At 44.1% G+C, this 23179-nt stretch overlaps 1 protein-coding gene across 1 annotated transcript in view; it reads right to left on the bottom strand.

Moving 5' to 3' along the window:
• The window catches only part of DNER (delta/notch like EGF repeat containing), a 278622-nt gene that overhangs the window by 126421 nt on the left and 129022 nt on the right, over positions 1-23179 (bottom strand). Inside the window, exon 5 of the mRNA XM_033112831.1 lies at positions 6164-6309. Coding sequence (XP_032968722.1) covers positions 6164-6309 — 146 coding nt within the window. The remainder of the gene's footprint in view (positions 1-6163; positions 6310-23179) is intronic.

Below are 23179 nucleotides of genomic sequence, written 5' to 3'. Positions count from 1 at the left end.
ATTGTCAATAAGCTACGGATTCAGTCAAGAGAAAGGTTCCCACCTCCACACCTAGAAGAACAATTTCTTCGAGTAAATTAGTCTCTGTAATGCTGCTAACCGTGGTTCATCACGTATTTTCCCATCCATGAGTCCACACTGCCCCTCCCTTGCTGTGTCTCATTACCTACTCCCAGGAGAAGTCATCCACAGTGCTGGCAGAAGCGTGGGGGCCTCACCCCACCACGCACTGAGCAGAACTACAAAAAGCGACTCCACATCCTGAGTGCCGGCTACTGTCTTGATGCTGGAAGGATGCAGTGAAGGCCTTTCTTCTGACTCTTAGATGGGCTTCTTCAGCGACCCTCCCGCCCCGTTTCTCTCTCATAACCCCACCAAATCACAGTCCCTTTTCAAGGTCTCATGAGGGCCTTTATGTTCGCACTAACAACAGTCGAGAAATTAGCTCTCAGAGAAGTGATGGATGAAAGAAGGTGACACTCATTCCTGCTTTCTGGCAAGTTGCTACTTCCTGACCTGAAGAGGTACCCGCCCGACAGTTTCAAACCAACAGGAGGATGGCATCAAAGATTCCATTGGCTCAAATTATTCTGACCTATTTCCTCTTGAAATGAGAGGAAAAGGATTGGCAGCATTGCTTAAAATGCTCTGAGGGGTTACTACGGCATTCTGGGTCACACCATCTGTGAGACAGCTTTACACCAGAGGCTGTTTTCCAATTCATTACTTTATAAAGTTAAATTCACCATGTCCTTCCCATATTTACCAAACATATAACTTAAGTTACATACCTAACCCAAAACTCAGAGAACTGGTTTCCCATCATATTTTTGTTCCTTTATTTTGTTCATTCGGTTCATAGACAGTTTGTGAGCATCTCCCACACTTTGGAAAGCATCCTGCTAGTTGTTACAGTGGATGCAGAAGGAAGTAGGCACAGGTTCTAACATGAAGGAACTCACCCTCCGAGACTCCCCTGGGAAGCGCCCGGTGATCCCACGTCTCAGTTGGACGTGTCTCTGGGCTCTCAGAACACTCCTGCAAGCCTCACCCACGGGCTGCATCGCACTGCACTCATCCATGATTTTACTGGTCTAGCACTCTGCCCCACAAGCTTCCAGCTCCCTCTCTGACCAAACGTGCATCTCCCAGAGCCTCAGGCAGGACCAAGCACATCACAGGCAGTAACTCTGCAGCGAAGTGAATGCAAATAAATAATGGATGCAAAGAAACATAAGCACACGTCAATAGTCAGGTGTCTCATAAGAACAATAAAATGCAATAGGGCTTGAGCGGAAAAAGTTTGCACTGAGGGATTAAGGACAGCTTCCGGACTTAAGAAGATTATTTTGAGCTGAGCCTGAAATATAGCTGGGAAGGCAGGCGGGCAGGGGCAGAGGGTTGGGGAAGGGTGGTGTGGCAGCAAAGGATTCCAGATAGAGGGGACAGCATGAGCAAGACCACGGAGACCTGAGGGAGGAATTGGCGCTGCAGAGTTGTGGGAGGAGCTGAGGTTGGAAGCTGGAAAGGGGACTCACGCACCTAGCTTACGGCATGCTCGTCTCCGAGCGCTGGGAATGAGATCAGAAATAAACAAACCTCAGAAACAGGAATTTACTACGAGCCCTAACAAAGAGGCACATGCTTTTGAAACAGGAAAATAAGATAGGTAGAGATGTTCACATAGGTAGACAGGCTCTTGGAAGGAAGGAGTCTCCTACATAGGACACGTGGGCTGGAGAACGAGGGCAGCAGGTGACCTGGGTGTTACTGAGCGATGGACAAAGCAACTTGTTCAAGTCAGTGATTTCTTGCCAACAATCCAAACCCACCCAGAAGACCCCGGCTGGAGGAAGACTAGGACTTCCTGGAGCTTGAGCCTCTGCTTCCAAGAGCAGGGAAGGAAGTAACAAAAGGTCAGAAATGTTCAGGCGCCTAACATGCTAGTGCTTTTCTCAGGTACAGGCCCATGCACACAGGCAGAAATAAAACACAGGCTCCAGATGGGATTGAGAATGGCTCCCAGCCATGATGCCCGCTCAGTTCTCTCGCAGAACAAAGTCTGAGTAGTCAGCTCTATATGCAGCCCAAATAGCCTACGGTTGATAGATTCCCAAGGCAAGAGCTAGAGAGATTTCTAAGGAACCTTCTCATACCCAAGAATGGAGACCTGACCCATTTACCTATCCATATAGATCAGGGCTAATAAATTAGAAAGCTTTGGGATACGTATTGAACCATTATGTCACTTGTCAGCATTTACCTTTTCTCCATTCGTTCCAAATGACCTTGAAATCATTAACAACGGAATCCCTGAATAAAAAGATGTTGTACATTTGTGTTAGGGAGTCAGCAAAAACAGGAAGATGATAGGCACCGCCCCTAATTCCAGAACGATGGTCCTCAATCTGCTTTTGCATCAGAACCACCTGGTTGCCCAGTGAAAGCCATCATAATCTGATTGAGGAGCCTGGAATAGGACTTTTTGTCAAGGGCCTCAGGCACATCTTAGGCAAACTGAATTTTAAAATTGTTCCTTTAATTTTGTGGGCAAGCTATGCAAATGAGTAGAAACGGAGCAATAATGAAGAGAAAAATAGAGAAAATTTATTTTTTCAGATTAATTTTTATATGTCAACTTGGCTGGGCCATGGTGCCTTTGATATCCGGTCAAACATTATTCTGGATGCTTCTGTGAGGGTGTTTTTGGCTGAGGTTTACATTTAAATCAGTGGACTTTGAGGAAAGCAGGTTGCCGTCCACAGTGAGGGTGGGCCTCATCTAATCCTTTGAAGGCCTGAGTAGATGAAAAGGCTGACCTCCCCTGAGCAAGAAGGAATTCTCCCAGCAGATGGCCTTTGGACTTTACCTGTAACATCAGCAATTCCTGGTTCACCAGCAGACCCTTTGTACTCGAATTGCAACGCTCTGAGTATTCAGCCTGCCAGCCTCTCCTCCATCAAATTTTGGACTCATGGAAACTCCACAATGAGTTGGTCCACAAAGAGTCAATTCCTTAAAAATAAATCTCCTTAATCTTATGTGTGTGTGTGTGTGTGTGTGTGTGTGTGTGTGTGTCTCACTGGTTCTTTCTTTCTGAAGAACCATGACTAATACATATCTCTTGCTCTTGCTCTTGAGAGACAGTGTCCATGGAACTTAATTGGATCTAAAGAAGGCTTAAAGCCCACACCAGCAAAGATCCCTGTGTGACTCCCTGACATTCACCTTTAAGGTAATTAAGGAATCATCAAACAGACAGCAGCCAACCTTTGTGACAAAATTCCAAGAGAAGTAGTAGCCCACAGTCAAATTTTTTTTATAAGGAAAAGAAAACATCAGAATCAAGCCTCGTAACAAAATCAGTTTTTAAAAATAGAGAGCTCCTTGCAGTGCTATAGTAAACATTTGAAAAGACCTTCCCAGGATCGTGTGATAACAAAGAACAGCAAGCTTAAGCTTTATCGCAAACGACCCGTCAGCTTGGACTGTGAAATATCCTCTAGCCAAAGTACATCTGACAGAAAAGAAATGAGTTCCATTACCCAATGAGAGTAGTGGGGAAGTAACAGAATTGCTTTTATTTTGATGGATGATCTAATAAAACGATATAAAAATGATTAGAAACCATAAAATTAAACCACCATACAGTTCTTTTTGTTTTCTACTACAGAGTGGATTCTTAAATTGAGTGGAAGTTTGGATAGATAACTTCTAATTTTAGGAAAGAGTGAAAAAAAGAAACAAACTTGATAATAAAAGTATTTTATTGTTGTCAAACTACTCGTAAATCATGACAACAATCGCGAAAAGCCACGGAACTCAAGTAGACACAAAAACGATGGACCATCTTTCCATTCGCACTCCCACCGTCTTTTTGCGAACTGTAGAACTGGCTTCCAGATGTTTCTCTCCAAGATAACAATGTGGTGGGTCTACAAATGGACAAGGCAATGTCAGCCTAATCATTTGCTTAGAGTCACCAACGGTAATTATAATGGCTCAGATAAGATGACTGGACACAATTTTCTTAAATTCACTGAAGGTAAATGTGGGCTTTACAGAATCAACAGCAGAGGCTCAATACTCTAGAAGCAACTTGCTTGGAGCTGGGAGGTAGTGGCAGAGGGAGGAGGTGTCATCTCGGGGAGCAGCGCTCAGATCTCTTCAGAGGAGCTGGTGCCCGTAAGAAGCTGTGCTTCCTCTGCAGCGATCTGCTAAAACGAGCATGGATTCCTCACTAAGGCCTGTGAGTCATTTTTTCATGGAACACAAAGCACGTTGGCAAGGTTTGCCAAGTTACCTGCCAGGTGCTAAGTACTTCTACGGCCTTTTCAATGCGTCAATTCCAAACCAGCAGGCAGAGCCTCTTAGCTAGAGCTTTCATGCAGATGAAACCCGTGTGAGTGCTGCTGACCACAGCAACATGCATGATTGAAGATAGTATGGTGACCACTTTATGGATGACGTTTCCCCAGAAGGGTCATCCGTTACAACAGACAGCTCCCGAGGAATCTTCACCCCTTCGTCAATCCAAAATTCTGAGACGAGCCCCCTGTTCCTTGTTTTAAGGCACTTCTCTTTCCCAATATGATCTTTCTGAGGGCTGATCAGGCCTCAGAATTACTCACTGGGAACAGGAAGAATGAATCTGGGGAAGACCACGGTCTCTTTTTGGCAGCGCCACTGGGGAAGATCTGACACTCTTCCTCTCGTTCCTCATCTTTTCTCAAGTTACGGCATCCTAGTCTTGACTGTCACAGAAGAACACAGTATTCTTCTTTTCCATTAAATAAGTTGATAAATGAACCTTCCCTCAAGAGAGAGGAGAAACAGGTCCAAGTGGGCTGAGATACAAGGAAATGGGGTCCACGGGGCAAGCTCAACTCGGGACCTCATGCGTCACCTCCTGGCTTTACACCAGACACTCTCCTCTCTCCCAGGGATTTCATTTTGACCTTGGTTTACATTTATGTTCTTTTTCAAAGATTTAGCATAAACTATTATCCCCACTGCTTTCTCATGTTCTGACCATATTCTTGCCCCTACAAGGGATATCTTGCAGAAAAGTGGCATGTTTAGGCTACTGCAGTATTCCACCTAAAACATCAAAATCACGGGCTTTCCAAGGTGACCCGAGCAGCGTCTTCTTACTTCCCTTTTATCAGTTAACCCCATTCCTTTCACCTGGCCAAATGCGCCAGTACTGAATGTGCTGTCATTACCATGAGGAGGTGTCACCAAAGAAAACTTAGCAGTGCTACTCTTAAAATTGGTCTAAAACAAATCAGGCTCTTTTCCTATTCAGAGACCCGCTTTCACTTATAACATGAACTCTGTCCAACAGAAAGATGTGTAGGACTGGGGAGAAGAAAATGGAGGAAAGGATGCTGGAGACAGAACTAGCAAGTGGTAAGAGGAACAGACGTGCCCTAGTGGAACGGGCCCCGTTACAAGGTGCACAGTGTCCCTCTCTGAGCATGCTCAGATGGAGTCCATCTGCCGTCGTTTTAAGGGACCCCTATACGAATACGAACAGCAATTGGCCTCAGAGGCTGCTACAATTCTTTGCTGGTTGGATCCTGGACCCCGTCACTAACCAGAAGAAGGAGGAGGAACTGTACGTGGCCCCTGCTCCAAGCCTCATGACCCTGTGACCTGAGCTACTGAAGAAAAGGGGGAACAGCCTCAGGTCTTCCATAGCGCTGATGACGCTGGTCCACGAAAGTCAAAAAGTAATGTTAGCGTTCTTGTCCCTGCCTCTTCTCCGTTCCTTCTCTTACTTCTACTTCTGCAACTGTTAACAGTGCTGGGGAAATGAGACATCTAAGAGGAGGGATAAATTATGTCATAACTGGGCAGTAAATGACCCCGTGCTTACCTTTTCGTTCTTCCATTTTTCTTGATTCTGCTACCGGATACAATGGCTGCTACTTCTCACAAAATCTCTACCTCATACCAAAGCAAGAAGGTCTAGCACTGCACAGATGTATTATAATTACTTTAAAAATTACACGGAGATTTATGTATCTGTATGTTGCATACTAATATATGACTGAAACCAGAAATTCGGGGGGCTTTTTCAATACATATATGTAAACTGTATACATATTATATATAAATATATATACTTTTTTTTTTAAGCTGCCCAGTGTCCCCTTACCTCTGATGGCTTCGTGACGCATTTCCCTTTTCCTGAGCACTCCACGTCGTTTGCATGGCTCTCCCCCGGCGTGCAGGTGCTGGCCTTCACCACCAGAGTCAAGCGCAAAGCCACGATCGATTTAGTAACTGAATCATTCACAAAACCTAAAATAAAATAGGACACATAGGAAATGTAGAGTCAAGTGTTACCAACATTCTTTTCACGAGACCTGTGGAGTTAGCTTACGCAGCATTCAAGTCTGGCCACACAACAGGAAGCAGTAAGTTAGGCAAAGGGGTGAAGCACACACAGCGGCCATTCGGACCTCAGGCGTTTACGACATCGTGAGAAACACCTAAGGCCAAGGAAAAGGAGCTTCAGGCATTTCCGTCATCACTTCAGATCCCTTTGCTTCGTTCCTGCCCTTGTCCTCTGGGAGCCACTTTGTCGCTCAACTCCATCCCTTCTCTAACATCTTAGAATTAACTTCTCCGATTTGAACCCATCTTCTCCCAGGACGCCCCCTAACTGCATCTGCCCGCTCTTCTTCCTCCTGGCCCCGTGGGGCAGTGACGAGCACTAAATATCCCCCAAGCCTGCACCCCATCACCGGCCTGCCTGAACAGCTCTCAGGGCTTTCACAGGCTGGCATGCAATGCGGGCCCATATTCCGTGTTGGGTTTATCAGTGAACATCTTACTCCATCACCGATCTGACTGCACAGCATTAAGTTATATGGATTTAACCATCGAATAAAACAGGACCAATCATACTTGAACACTGATCACCATATCCGTGATGTGTCATATTTATTGTTGAATGATCTTTATGTCTAGTGCAGCCACTTGTACATAGCAGATAGCAATAAATATGGAGTAAATAGCCTCCAACTGGAATAAAGAAATAAATACTGTGAATATTTTGCATCAATGATGTAATTATTTCACTAAGAATGTGTCTCTTTTTCTAATAAGAAAGTTCATTTATTTATGTGTAGTTTTTCATTCTAAAAAGAATATCTTATAATTAACACTTCCGTCATCCAGAAGGAAGACTTCTGCATTACCCATAAAAAGTGCTCAAGACAAGGTGGTGAAAATAACTCTAGACAGCCATGCCTCTCTGAGCCCCAATTTCCTAATGTGTTAAGTAAGCATAATAACCCCAAAATAGGGTGGCCACAGAATTTATCATGGAAACTGGGACTCTTTTCGGATCAAAACCAGGTGCTTCCACGACTGCGCTGAACATAGGCACAAAGTGAGGCTGTGTCAGGCAACGAGACAGCAGGATCCCCTCATGCTTCATATCCTGAGACCAGGAACCTGCAAAGCGCCGAGTCCCACATCAATGCAAGCGAGCACGCGCAGTGACAGGCAGAAGGCAGGTTCCAAACAGCAGCAAAATATTTAGTTCAATTCACAAGCATCGAGGTCATGATGGGAAACGAATGCAAGTCGGAGTAGAGTGCAGATATGCCCCAACGTCCAGTTTTGAATTAGAAGACCGATGTCTCCTGGTCTCTGGGCTAAGACAGGTACTGCCGGTCTGACACGCCGTGGTATTTTATGTCCACAGAGACTAGTTGTTTTCTTCCTAGGATTGCCTATTGAAATCTTTATGGTAAATTGGCGTTGGGACAAAAGGGAAAGGGCAATTTAGGTGCCTCCTCTGTAGAGCTTTCTAGTTCCTCCATCATGGTCCCCCACTATGGAGACACCTCACACCTCCTACCAGCCGCCTTCACACACCTTGCTCACTCCAACCCTGTAAACGTTTCCACGACACCCCCACTGCCTGAGATCCTCCTCTTCCTTCCATCTCATAGCTCAGATCTCACCTCATTCATGAGCTTTGCCTCATATCCCAGACGCTCTGAGCTCTATCATGTCCATCTGTGCTCCAGTGTATGCGATCCTATACAGGTCCACTATTACTTTATGCCCTGGATGGTTTCTGGTCATACCACCTCTACTGAAGCTTCCTTGATGGCAGGGATAAGTCTGAGAGAGTGGCAAGTAGGAAGTCAGTCTACAGGTACATATATGACCCGAACAGCAAAGGCAATTCCCAAAGAGAACTTTCAGGAACGTCTTGTCATCCAGCATGTCCACTTGGAAGAACAGCAACTATTGAAGTGCATAAGTACCAGTTTACTAAAGAACTAAATGCTTATCCACTTGTGATTCGGCTTGACAGAGAAATAAATCCTGATACAATATTGGGATGCTACCAGAGTTCTTATTACAAAAAAGGTATTTTTACACCTAAAATAATAGAGGAAAATCAGACATCAGTCATTACAAAGGTGTTTTTCATACACTCACTTTGTTCTCTTTCACATCAAATTACTGAAAATCTATATCATCTGTCTACTTACTAAGCATTTAGACCACATAACACTTCGTAATTGTGTAGAAGAGGCCTCCCTCCAAAGGTTATTTTAAAAATTCCGTTCAATTATTAAATTTACTTAGTTGGTAGAAATTCAAATGAATGAGCAGTTCAAATATTCACGGTATAGTTTCCTAGATAATTTGCTTCCATTTCCTCAATGACCATTTACTGAGTTCACTTCTACAAACCAGGCACTGTATTAGATGCTAAGGTTACAAAGATGAGCCACCCTTGGTTTCTGCCACACCAAACTCACAGTTGAGAGCAGGGGTCCTTAGCTCATTCTGAAACCAGAAGCCTCATAATTTTGCAGAGGCGCTTTCCAAGTACACATATCCAGGCTCCAACACAAGTTATTCAGAATCAATAGTCTGAGGTGGGCCCCTTTTTGAAAAAGACTCCCTAAATAATTCTGAAATGTGCTTCCAGGTAAGAACCACTAGTCTGGTAGAAAAACTAATCTAAGTTACGTAAGTAATTTTACTATTAAGGTAACAGTCACATTGAATTAGAGGCACCTAGGTGAGCCTCTGAAAGCACATTTCATGTACCTATTTTTGAAAGTCCTGGTGACTGTGCTATTGGGACAATATTTATATTCCCTCCACATCATAGGTCTCAGAAGTTCCTGGATGCAACTTTGATAAAGGTTTCTATATTAGCTTTATTTACTTAATAAGACTGTGAGTATTTTGGCCCTACAATCCTTTAGTAAACTATTGAAGAAATCAATCTTTGCAACAGTGTGTCACACATTACTGCATACTTCCTAATTACCGTGTTTCCCCGAAAATAAGACCTAGCCAGACAATCAGCTCTAAAGCGTCTTTTGGAGCAAAAATTAATGTAAGACCTGGTCTTATTTTACTATAATATTAGACTAGGTCTTATATTAACTTTTGCTCCAAAAGATGCATTAGAGCTGATTGGCCAGCTAGGTCTTATTTTCGGGGAAACACGGTATGTCATCTAATTCCCCAAAGTGAGTCAACAGGATAAGCATGTTATTTTCAACAAAATACAGTTACACGATGAGAACAGTGCCTGGCGGCTCCTTCCAGGTCAGAGTCTACTTTCAGTAAGTTGTTTGCACCTCCCTTCGATCATGCCTAAGGTAAAACGCTTCTGAGTTCCTCATAATGAAAAGCAATATCATCCAATTTGACTCTCCTCAATCTGCAGCTGGGTGAGAGCCAAGTAGCCCTCAGGAAATCCCACATGCCAAGAGTAGGAACCGTGCCCTTTACCAAGGGGCAGGAGGAAGGCTCTGAAATGAAATAGAATTCCTCTCTCAACAAAGAAGTTCTTTGGGGCTTTATAAGTGGTCATTCGAGAGTTGTTGAAAAGCCAGTGTGATTTCCTTGACACAGTCCTCACATCAATGGATATTTCTAACACACTTACAAGAAACGCGGAGCAAACGGTCATGATTTTTCTCTTCCTTAATGGTATGAAATCAATAAATACAACATCATTCCTAATACCCATCTGGATAGAAAGGCTTGCCCTCATATTTCAGGGCAAGCTTCACTGGCCAACTGATCGACTGGAGACAAAAACTAGCCAAGCAGGAGTGAGGATGACACTCTGGTTCTGTTTACAGCGACGTTTCAGAGGGGGCTTTTGTCAACACCTGCATTTTCTATGGTCTTTTCAAAACCCAAAGAACTTTTGTCACATCAGAGGCTATGAAGTTGCTCCAATTTAAGGCTTATTGAAATTAAAAGCAAGAAAGGGAAATAGAAAGAGGAGATTTATAAAAGAAAGGAGAGAAACAAGGAAGGTGGGAGGGAGGGAAGAAGACTAGGCAAGGAAAAGAAAAACCAAATCATAGGATAGACTGCATAAGACGGAAGAAAAGGAAGCACTAATACAGAAAAACACGTAAAGCAGAAATGGGGAAAAGAAAATGAAGGTCCACCAAAAGTTTCAGGGGTTCTCACACCTTTTGTGACAAAAGGATATTTTATCATCTTCTCATTTTCAGGACATTTTACTCCCCATTCCAACCACAACAAATGTAAAATTAGAGTTCTTGGAAATTTTTCCTGAATAAGCATTTGTTTAAATCATAATTGTGTACAGTCCAAGTCTAGGATTCTGATTATGAGGCTGAAATATTGAATCACGCTAAATGGACAGTTCATGCAGTCCCAGTGAGTGAACTAGTGCTGTAAAGTGGGACGGGGAACAGTATAGGGATGGAGGAAGCATTGAGCTCATCACTCAACTTTCAGCTGGTGTTTACTGAGCTCCAAGGAGGAGGTAGCTTAGGTTGAGACCTGACGGCTAAGAAAGAGCCAGTGAAATAACTAAGGCCAGTGTGTCAGCTGGAGGAGGTCAGTGTGTCAGCTGGAGGCCAGTGTGTCAGATGGAAGAGGTCAGTGTGTCAGATGGAGGAAGTCACTGTGTCAGGTGGAGGAGGCCAGTGTGTCAGGTGGAGGAGGTCAGTGTGTCAGCTGGAGGAGGTCAGTGTGTCAGCTGGAGGAGGTCAGTGTGTCAGGTGGAGGAGGTCAGTGTGTCAGGTGGAGGAGGTCAGTGTGTCAGGTGGAGGAGGTCAGTGTGTCAGGTGGAGGAGGTCAGTGTGTCAGATGGATGAGAAGGTCAGTGTGTCAAGGGCCAGCACCTTGATGAGGAAAGAGGGACAACAAGAGCCCGATCCCCAGGGGGTCTAATGAACCTTGGATTCCATGCCAAGTGCAATGGTGACCCACTGAAGAGTTTTAAGCAGGAGAGTAACACATGATTTATGCTTTCTGAAAGATCATATTTGGCAGGAAGAACCAAGAAAACTTTTGTGTAGGGTATGAGAGAAAGGAAGAAATCATACATAAGTAGCGTAAGCAACCCTGTGGGGTGGGTAGTAGGCCAGTGAATCATGGGTTCCACTGTGAGCATATGAAATGTGAGGCCCTGATGAGACCCCAAATGGAGCAGTCAAGTTGGTGGTTGGACACGGGACATGGATGGTTATGAACATCAGGGATGAAGATTTAAATGTGGGCCTCATCTAAATATGGACCGTATTAAATCATTGGGACAAGGGAGAGAAGAGAGACTCCCACTTAGGGAGAGAAGAGAGACAGAACAGGGCCCAGAACCAAGCTCCAAGCTTTACAGGCCAATATTCACAATAGAAACTTAGTTTTGCTTAGTTACCAGACAATCGCAGAATCAAACTAGAAAAAAACTAAAAGACAGAAAGCAGGATGGTGGCTGTCAGGTGCTGGGTGTAGGGAGGAACGGGGGTTGTTGTTCAATGGGTACAGAGTTTCCGTTTTGCCGGATGAAAAGCGTTCTGGAGATGGATGGTGGGGATGGTAGCCCAACAGCACGAATGTACTGAACTGTACGCTTAAACGTGGTTAACATGGTAAATTTTGTTATGTGTATTTTACCACAATAAAGAAAAACTAAAGGAAAAAAAACTGAAACAGAAATAGCTCTATGATTTTTCCATCGCGGGACTGACAAGAAAAGAGAAGATGTCTGAGGTCCACGACAAAGAAAAAAGTCTCAAAGACTCTACACAGTTCCACTCAAAATTCAGAAAGGAAGAAAGAGAAGAGGGCGGGAAGGAGGGACAGAGGAGGGAACAGACACCATGGCAATTGAAAGCCCCCTTCTACTTGCAATGCAACTGGGTGATTTCCCTAATGAGTTTTACAACTGTAATGAAGGAAAACTTTCTCCAAAGATTATCCAGGGATCTCTTAACACCCTCTAGTAACTAGTGACGATGACAAATGAAAATTCGGTTTCCTTCTCCCTCCCCTCAATCCTTGCCCGCTATGTCCCCACTCCCCCAACTCTCTCACAAACACACACAAACACTCCCCAGCCCTCAACCCCACACTGTGCTCATTACCACTGTAATAAAATGTTCTACCATGTTACAGTCCTTTTAAAACAGTGACTGCCAAACTCACCTCCCTTGGGGCCAATGAGAAGTTGAGAGCAACTGAAAGGGGTCCAGTCATTATCTCTGGAACGCAGTGGTCCAGCCTCAGTGAGAGCATAGACACGGCTGGCTCCAGGCCATTAACTGTAGCTTTTACCACTTGTCTTCTTTAATATTAACACTAAAGAGTCTTAAATGGACTTTGTAGTTAATACCTCATTGGGATTAATAGCAAATGAGATTTGCATTTCTTACTTCAGTGGATCGGCTAAAGACCATTTTCTTTCCTGATAGAGGGAAAGCATACGTGCAAAAGAAAAGTTCTAGCTGTAAATACTTGAGCAGTAAATGTTGGAAACAAACTGTGAGTTTTCCCATTAAGACTGGCAAGTCATTTGGCACAAACCTAGAACCTATAAAAACTGTTCACAGTCCAGGAAGTCCCGTGGCTGGCACCAGAGAGACAGGAAAGGTCTGAAACATCACAGATGGCAGTTCCAGCGAGAGACGCAGGGTTTTTGCATTGATTTGGGCATGGGGAAGGCAAACACCCCCATGCCTACATCTCGCGCCACAGAAGCACGAGTGAGATGGCATATCTCTGCTGACTCTTTAGAAAGTGAAATGAAGGTTAGTGCAAAGCTTTCTAAGCCAGTCAGATCCCCGTGGATTTGTGACTCAATACTTCTGGTTTGGGAAGCAAAACCTGAGAAACAAATTGTCTTTTGACAACGTCAGGCCATAGGCAATAAACAGAGCTTGATTCAAGGAGCAAAGCTGAACCTAAATAAAGTCCAGGTCAGCATGACACTAAAACAGGACTTACGGACGCACTTCCTCTTTGTACTGAACGCGGCTGTCCTTCCATTGTGTGTATAAAGAACGCCAGCAGCCCAGCAGTTCAGTGGGAGATGGAGCACTAACCAAGGCTATTACTACACCCATGTACTAACACCGTGATGCCTCATTCGCTGGAGAGCCTGCCTGGCTCCACCAACCTTCCCAGGACCTCATCCAAGGGCTTTCCACCTTCTCAAAACAAAACTTTCTTCAGATTTCCAGGTAAAGACTGGGTTTTGTTGTTGCTAGTTTGCTTGCTTGCTTTCTTTTAAGTTCTGATGCTTGCAGCATCAGAAGTAAATTTTTTTTTAGAAAATTTACCCATTTGGAATATCTCATTTCCTGGGGTTTCCTGAGTAAAGGTATGGCCAAAAATGCTTTCTGATTTAGGAGGCACAGTAGCACATAACAGTGATTGCCCAGATATTTCAATCATTGTCACTCATCTAAGTCATCAGGTAGGTTACACCTGGCCAAATGACTATGAAAAGTATATGCTAAGTTCAGTTGACTCTGAATAACATGGGTTTGAACTGCATGGGTCCACTTACACACAGATTTTTTTCAATAAATATACAGTCGGCCGTCCATGTCCCTGGGTTTCACAACCACGGTTGGGAACATGAGGATTCAAAGGGTCAATTGTACGCATTGTTCTTTCTCCGCCATTTTATACAGGGGACTTGAGCATCCATGGATTTTGGTACCTGTGGGGGGTCATGGAGCAATGCCCCATGGATACCAAAAGACAAATGAAGTTTTGGGGAACTCAAAATTTATACATAGATTTTCAATTGCATGGGGGTTCAGCACCCCTAACACCCACATGGTTCAAGGGTCAACTGTAATATTTTTCTATCAAATTATAAAGATAGTGGGAAGATATTATAGAAAAAATACAATCTACTTGCTAGCACCTGAATATAGATTGGTTTTTTCCCTCAACAAATCTGTCAGATACCGCAGCCCTTAAAAACTACTTCACACCTTTACCAGCATCTCAGCAACACCCTCTACTCATCCTACAGAGAAAACTGAAAATTCAGTATCAAAACAGAGGCTTAAAAAATGAACCGAAAAGTTTAGATTGAGAGTTGCTAGGTTGACATTCCACATTTTTCCCAAAGAAGTACCTATTCCCACAACAAAGTAACCATCATAAGGGTTACTAGTCCAGGGTGCGATATTTTTAATTTTTTTCAAGAAGGTGTTCATCCTACCACACTCCTTTCTCCTTGAATATTAGACTAAATTATTTGTCCTAAGTAAAACTTGAGCATTGGAACCATGTCAGTAACTGCTAGATGCCCACTGGAGTCTATTCTCCCCGCATCCCTTTAGTAGAATTGGGAGTTTTTGCTGGGAACCAGGCCACCAGCTAAAGAGCACACCTCTTCTCAGGGACTCAGTGACAGGATGTGTGGCACCCTGGGTTGTACATTTAAGAAGACTAAGCTTGTGTTCCCTTTGTCCTTTCCTCCTTCCCACTGGCTCACATGCCAAAGTAATGGTGACAGCTAGGCAGTCATTTTGAATCCAGAGGTGGAATCTGTATGCCCTAGAACAGCTGCGTCCAGACTGCAACATGATAGAGAAATTAACCTGGAACTGTATTTGAGGTCTGTCTATGGCAACAGCTTAGACTGTACCCTAACCAACACAGGCCTGCAAAAGGATCATATAAAATTCCTTCTCCTGGGCCACACCCCACCATCTCCACCACTTGGCGCCAAAGGAATCGCCATTTAGCTACTACTTAGGGTCACAAACTCACAAAATATTAACTCCATCACTTCCCCCTCTGCTTTCTGTTCCTTATTATTTATAAAGCCAGGTTAGCCATCAAGGTGGCTCACCTTATATCAGACAGTGAAGGAGTGATAAGGAATTGAGCACCAGCTTAGGAAAAATATCGAATGTCATTCCTCGTATTATATAGGGATATACTAAATGTACATATTAACAGCAACTATATTCTATAATTTAATTTTAACTTTTTATGTATTCTGTATATAGTGTATGTTTCAAATTACAGAAATGGGTAATTGTCCACAAATCCATTTATTAATTCCAAATGAATGTCTCCTGCTTAGTGGCTTTACAGTAAATAAAAATGAGCAATCAGGCCCATGTGCTAACATGAGGGTAAGAGGAGATTATACCAGGCTCTACCACCAAATGGCCTGAGTTCTCACCAGCTCCGTGACTTTGGAAGAGTTGTTTGCACCCATAATGCCTTGGATTCCTTCTCTCTGAAATGCAGATAATAATATTACCATTTCCCATGGTAGTTGTTATTATTGAAAGTCTTCACACGAGCAAAGCATTTAGTACAGTGGAGCATATAGTAAGGACTCTATAAATCATCATCATGATCACCACCATCACCGTCACCACCACCATCACCGTCATCACCATCACCGTCATCTCCACCATCACCACCGCGACCATCATCCCCACCATCCTCACCGCCATTGTCTCAGTCAGTTCAGGTTGCTATAACAGAATATCAGAGGCTGGGTGGCTTAAACAACAGACATTTATTTGTTATAGTTCTGGAAGCTGCAAGTCAGAGATCACAGTGCCAGCATGGTCAGGTTCATGGTGAGGACCCACTTCCGGGGTTACCGACAGCTGCTCTTTGGCTGTACCCTCACCTGGTAGACAAACCTCTGGTCCCTTCATCTCCTTATAAGAGCATTAATCTCATAATGGGGGGTCCACCCTCATGATCTAATCTAACGCTAATTACCTCCCAAAGGCTCCACCTCCAAGTACCATTACATTGGGTGTTACAGTTTCAACATTGTGGGGGAACAAACTTCAGTTCATAGCAACAATCATCACCACCACCACCACCATCATCATCATCACCACCATCGTCATCACCAACAACACCACCATCACCACCATCATCATCACCACCATCGTCATCACCAACAACACCACCATCACCACCATCATCATCACCACCATCACCACCACCACCATCACCACCATCATCATCACCACCATCGTCATCACCAACATCACCACCATCACCACCACCATCATCACCACCATCGTCATCACCAACAACACCACCATCACCACCATCATCATCACCACCACCATCATCATCACCACCATCATCATCACCACCATCATCATCACCACCATCATCATCAGCACCATCGTCATCACCAACAACACCACCATCACCACCATCATCATCATCACCATCGTCATCACCAACAACACCACCATCACCACCATCATCATCACCACCATCGTCATCACCAACAACACCACCATCACCACCATCACCACCATCATCATCACCACCATCATCATCATCACCACCATCGTCATCACCAACAACACCATCATCACCACCATCATCATCACCACCATCACCACCATCACCACCATCATCATCACCACCATCGTCATCACCAACAACACCACCATCACCACCATCATCATCACCACCATCGTCATCACCAACAACACCACCATCACCACCATCATCATCAGCAGCACCATCGTCATCACCAACAACACCACCACCATCACCACCATCACCACCATCGTCATCATCACCACCATCGTCATCACCAACAACAACACCATCACCACCATCATCATCACCACCATCATCCTCATTGCCACCATCGTCATCACCAACAACAACACCACCATCACCACCATCACCACCATCATCATCACCACCATCATCATCACTAACAACACCACCATCATCACCATCGTCATCATCACCATCATCACCACCAACACCACCACCATCACCACCATCATCATCACCACCATCATCATCACTAACAACACCACCATCATCACCATCATCATCATCACCATCATCACCACCAACACCACCACCATCACCACCATCATCATCACCATCATCAACAGCAATATCAAAAACCAACATCTATTCGAACTGGGACATAACTGGAACTTAAAACTTGTGTAGGTCTGAGGAAAAGGCTCTGGGAAAGTATGTCCCCTTGGAAAAGAGCAGTGCCGGGATGCAAACAAGGAGGTCATTTAAAGAGTCAAACCTTTGAAACGGAATTTTTTTAAATTACTGCTACTTGTAAAAATTCTTCCTAGAATTTAAAAATAATGTCTAAATAAAAATACACTACCCATTCATAGCAATGTGACTTTTATTACCTGCCATTTTGAATAATTAATGTCTAGTTTCTACTGTTGAAAGCTAAGCTCTAGGCTTTACTTAAAGTTATAATATATGTATCATGTATACCTACAATTCACACAATTAAAAGACAATTTTTAAATGTATAACCAGCAATTAACACAGGAGACACTGGCCAATATAATGGACATAGTGATACAAAAATATTCAAATTATAAAATCCTTTTTTGAAGCAAAATTTACAACTAGGGCTGCCAAATCTCTCCATGTGCCTATTTCTGACATTAACTAATCTCCATGTTGCAAGAACAAAACAAAACAAAAAAAAACACCTCATTTCATATGAAAACCACATTCTAATTGGACACAGTTTTTAATGCCAGTTTCTGAATACCCACGGGTAGAACATGAAAATTAATTTGCACTTTCCTTTGAAATTTTGTTGGCTCACACGGAATACACAATTGAAATTCTTTATTTAATCTCTTTTTCAATGTCTATTTGATGGCCTTTTCATCATCAGTGGGAATTGTATCACTTAATCTTCTGTTAGTACAGTTTCAACTCATCAAATACTAGTAAATCAATTGCTAAACTAATGTAAAACTCATATACAATTGCCCACCACATCCAGTCATTAATACTCAATGAATGTATCCTGATTAATGGCATTACTATGAATGCCAAAATAACTCTTCACTTCTCTGTGTTGATGGGAGAGTAGCGGGAGACCATCAAGGCATAATAATTGGGCAGTGGATGACTATAACCATCAGGGAGTCGGGGGATCGGGCCTTCGAGATGAGCTAACATGAAAAGCTGTTGATTAACATGTTTGCTTTCCTGGCTATTGCAAACATCGTGAACATGGTCTTTCAACTGCCTTTTTTCTACGGCATGTCTTTGCTCTGCTTTGATTCAAAATCCCACATATAAATGGCCACTGACAAGACTGTCTGGTAACTCAAGGTCATATGAAAGAAGTTACCTGAACTTACAAGTGTTTGGTGAGATTTCTAATTTGAGATGCATTTGCTCTTGAATTATGCATGACACCTTTATTTTTCAGAGCAGGTATTTACTGCACTAAAAATAGAACTAGCCCATGTATTGCAATGAAGCCCCGGTAGCACACGACAGTTTGAGAGAGGAAAATTGGGAGGTATGGAGACGACAACTGAGCTTCAGCCTGTTTGGTCGAGCTGTCTCTAGCTCATGTTAGCATTTCCATCACAAGAACAGTCACACCCTTGGCCTCTGTCCTCAGGATGCTCAGAGGCAGCCTTACCTGTCTGCCCCACTTTCTCAAGCTTCAGAAATGTCTGCACCACTCAGCCCCTCTCCTACCTGCCTCACAAATGGGAAGAATCTGCAGGGCGTCAGAATCCCCTACAGAGTTTATGTCATAAACTGTTGTGGAGGCTCCACCCCGACCCAGTGAATCAGAATCTCTGGGGGTGTGACCAAAGACTGAAGGGTTCACCAACTGCCCCAGGTGTCTCACAGCCGGGCAGAGAAGCTGCTATAAAGACGATTTCTTTTCTGCCAAACTAAGATGAATATATTTCAGTAGGAACCTCACACAGGAGGAAAGTGTTGATCAGATCCTTCTCTTCAACAGCTCCCCTTGCTAGGCTCTGATGTGGTCTCCACAGCCGAGCAGGGCTGGCCCAGCCGCCTTCTCACCACATCCCCACCTCTCTAAGCCTTGCTTTCTAAGCTCCAGCCTCGTGGCCTTGCTGCAGTTCCTCCAGTACAATGATGTGATGCACTCTGTCCAGCGACCGGGCCTTTGCACACGCAGTTCCAACCGTCTGCCCGGAAGGATTAATTGCCTCCGTTGCCTAATCAATATCTCCACCTACTCATCTCCTTTCAAGGTAGTGGTCTCTACTCCCCAAGGTTCTGTCAATCAGATGTTTATTGTCAACTACAGTCATAGCACAGTGTGCATATCACAATTGTAATTGTCTACTTATTTGCAGAATTGTTTATTACCTGTCACACCACTCAAACATAAGATTCATGAGAGCAAAGATTTTGTTTGTTTTGCTCACTGCCCTATCACCGGCACCAAACAGGTGCCTAGCTCTCAACAAATATTTCTGGGAGGGAGGACAAGTGACCTTAGATGTGGCGCCAGCAAGTAAAAGGACATAAAAAGGACCAAATAGCAAAGATCAACAAGGAGCCCAGAAAAGAAAGCTGGTGGCGACAACGACACACGTCCCTGACCTCCTGCTCCAGCTAACAGTCTCGGTGGTCACAGTAATCTAAACAGCTCCAAGCACACAGCAAAGCGGCTTCCCCTTCAGCCAGGGGCTCTGCTGAACACAGAGACCCAAACCAATTTAGATGGCAAGCCTCATAAACCATGTGCTGCTCCAACCCGTGAACAATACCACCAATCCTGTTTCGGGGGCTTATCAGGAAAGAATGAATTACAGATTGTCCCTATTCCCAATCAGCTCTCTCCCAAAATTAAATTCTTTAATTCAGTGTGACCATCACCTCAGTGGCCTGAAAAGGGTTTCCTTTATCTGTCCAGAACAGATTTCATTTAGGCTTCAGTCTTTACGAAAGTCCTCAGACCGCTCGCTATCTCATAATCGATTGTTTCTGTAATAGTCAATGTAGCAAATTAAAAATTCTATCCATCTCCTTACAACCTTTACAGTCCAAATTCCCAATCTGACATTGTTTGAACAGACTGCCTTCACTATTGGAAAATCTAACAGGAATCAGAGTACGTAAGGCAGAGGTCCAAAAACAAAACAAAACAAAATGAACCTTTGTTCACATCGGAAACAAAGAGAACAATATCAAACACATCAAGTGGGTCTCAGTCTTTCGAATTTCCCTTTCTAGTGCTCATTGGGGGCTTCAGCCTTGGTAGAAAGGCTGCCTGTCCTCCGTGGGGGTGGATCTGGCTCCCCAATGTGAAACACAAGCTTTGGAATCAGGCTAATTTGTAGAAGCCGATCACAGTTTAATATTTTAAAGGACTGCTTCTTGAAATAAAGCTATGACATTAATAGAAAATTAATTTGTGAATTTGCTGATCATTTTTTATTCATAAATGTTAGCTACGTCCTAGACCCTCCACATAACTACTACCATTATTTCCAACTCTAAAAGCTCTGTTTCTTTCCAAACTAATTGCCCAGTCTTACGCATCTCTATATGCTCATTCTCACATGCTCCAAGCTGCATCCTTTAACGTTATCTACCTGTCAGGTCCTTTAAGCCATATGTGTGTGTAGACATGTCTGTGCACCTCTGCACATACAAATCTATGTACGGATGTACATCTGTGTATACACAAATGAGGATCCATGTGTGTGTGCACATAACATACATATGTGCACCTATGAGTGTGTGACCGACAGATAAAGGCACGTGCATCTGTGTAACTCAACAGTGTATTCTATAAAATAAGATCAAACGCACACAATCAAAAACAAGGCTCAACCAAATGTTTCGGGGGCTGTGATTTTCTTGTAGACCTGTCTGATTAAATTTTCTGAGGCACTTACTGAAGTCAGATCCATACCTGCACTTTCAGTCACATGAGACTCTCACGTAGCCCCTCTGCCGGCTGTTTTTTCAGCTGTTTTGCATCCGCAAGTTTGAGCAGGGTTTCTACACTAATTACTTCCCAGTAATTCAGTAACTATGTATTGTGTGCCGACTATGAAGCAGCCATTGCAGTAAGTACTTCTCATACAATAGTGAACCACCTGTACAGTTTCCGGCCTTCGTTGTGGTTACAGGCTCACAGGAGAGACAGGTGAAAAGGTGTGCATTATGTTCTCTGGTAGAAAGTGGCAAGTTCTATGGGGAAAAGAAGAGCAGAGAAGGGGCTATAGAGCCCTAGAAGCCCAAACGAGGAGAAGGGAGGTTGCAGTGTACAAGAGGGTGGTCACTACAGGTGAAAGGTAAGCGAGGACACGGAGCAGGTAAGGGAGGAGGTAGCCAGTAGAAAGGCCCCTGTGAAGGGATGATGCCTGGGGAGTTCTAGAAACGGTCCAAGTGGAAGGAGCGCGAGGATGAGTGGTGAGAGACGAGCTCAGAGAATTCAGGCCTCGGAGGACTTTTACTCTTGGCTCCCATTCTCAATGAAACGCGAGGCGCTGCAGGGTTGTAAGCCGAGGCAGGACACGACGTGGTCCTCCTGAATAGGGCTCGATGGTAGGAGGCAGGGGGAAAAGCAGGGAGAGAGGCTGGGGGCTGCGCCAGGGTACAGCAGTGGAGGTGGAGAGATGTGTGCGGGCATGTTGAAGTCAGAGCAGAAGGGACTTCTTGATACATGCATTTGAGAAGTAAAAGAAACAAGTTCCAGGGTGACGTCAAGGCTGGGGCCCGACTGCAGGAGGAAAGTGTCTCATCAGACATGGGAAGGACACCCGCAGAGTTTCTGGCCGCTCAGAGCAACTCTGCCTCTAAGAGCGAGCACCTTCAGGTCCCTTCTCCGATTCACTTTCCTCTCTGCCACCTTCTTTCTTGTCTTCCCTGTGCTGCCACTTTGGCTGGTTTCCTTTCTCTTCCCACATGCAAAACGCAGCTACACGATGGCATTACCCCCAACCCTCTTCTCTACATGATATGTTCCTTCTTCCCCGCAGTTTCAAGTCTAACCTTCACCCCAAAGACCCCCACATTTCAATCTCCAGCCATAGCCTCCCTCTGGAATGGGGTTCTGCCCTTCCAACTGCCTGCTGAATGTCACCTACACATCTGAACTAAGCGCCACCACCCTTTTCAAGAGGAGTCTTTCTTCCCAATGTGGAATATTCCTATTAATAACACCTCCTAACTTGAAACCGACATCGCTCCTTTGGACTCTGTCTTCTACGTCATACCCCTGCTGCCCTGACATACAATCATGTCTGTCTACTGAAGCTACCTTCTCGACGTCGCTGCGATCCACTGTCCTGCTTTCTGCTGCCACTCCCACTTGATTTTGACCCTTCATTTTCACCACCAAAAGCTACTCCACAGCTCTCACCATATTATACTACCACTTCTGTCACAATCTGCACTTCCTCCCCTGCTTCAAACCTTGGATCACCATCACCTTCTAGCTAAATGCAAGACCCTTAACACACTATGCAAGCCCCTGTACAGCCTAGCTCCTACATCCTACCCTTTCCCTAACGTTCCATGGCTTATTTATTGAAATCTGCTGCCCCAGCCAAATTGATCTGTTGTTTTGAAACGTGCATGCTCCCTCCCACATCACTGCTCACACCATTCCTTTCACCCTGAATGTCTTTCCTTCTCACACCTACTCTTCAGTTCAAGGCCAAGCTCAAGTCTAAAGTGATTTCCCTTGGTGATTATTCTTCCTTTCGGAATCCATGTAGCCCTTAAATTGACTGTATAATTCATCTGATACGTAATATTCGCTCTTTTATCTTCTCATTTACCACTTTACGTGCAACACAATCTCCAAGCCACTTATATCTAACAAGAGCAACAATTACTTATTATATGAATATTTATAACCTTCCTCTTACTTCAGCTTCTAAGGGGGAAGGACTTTTGCTTGCTGGGTCATTTCCAGGCAAGTTCTTGGTTGTAGAGAACACAGGTAATGGACATGACAGAGAGAAGAACTAAAAACAGACCAACAACAGAGAGGCTACCCTGATGTACCAAATAAAGAACTGAAAGAACAGGAAGAGAAAGGAGGGAAGCGCCTCAAAGCCTGGGTGTTGGGCTGAGACTTGAGGGA

Source organism: Rhinolophus ferrumequinum, chromosome 8 (assembly GCF_004115265.2).
Source record: "Rhinolophus ferrumequinum isolate MPI-CBG mRhiFer1 chromosome 8, mRhiFer1_v1.p, whole genome shotgun sequence".
Classification (NCBI taxonomy): Eukaryota; Metazoa; Chordata; class Mammalia; order Chiroptera; family Rhinolophidae; genus Rhinolophus; species Rhinolophus ferrumequinum.
This window is presented reverse-complemented; position numbering and strand designations above follow the sequence as displayed.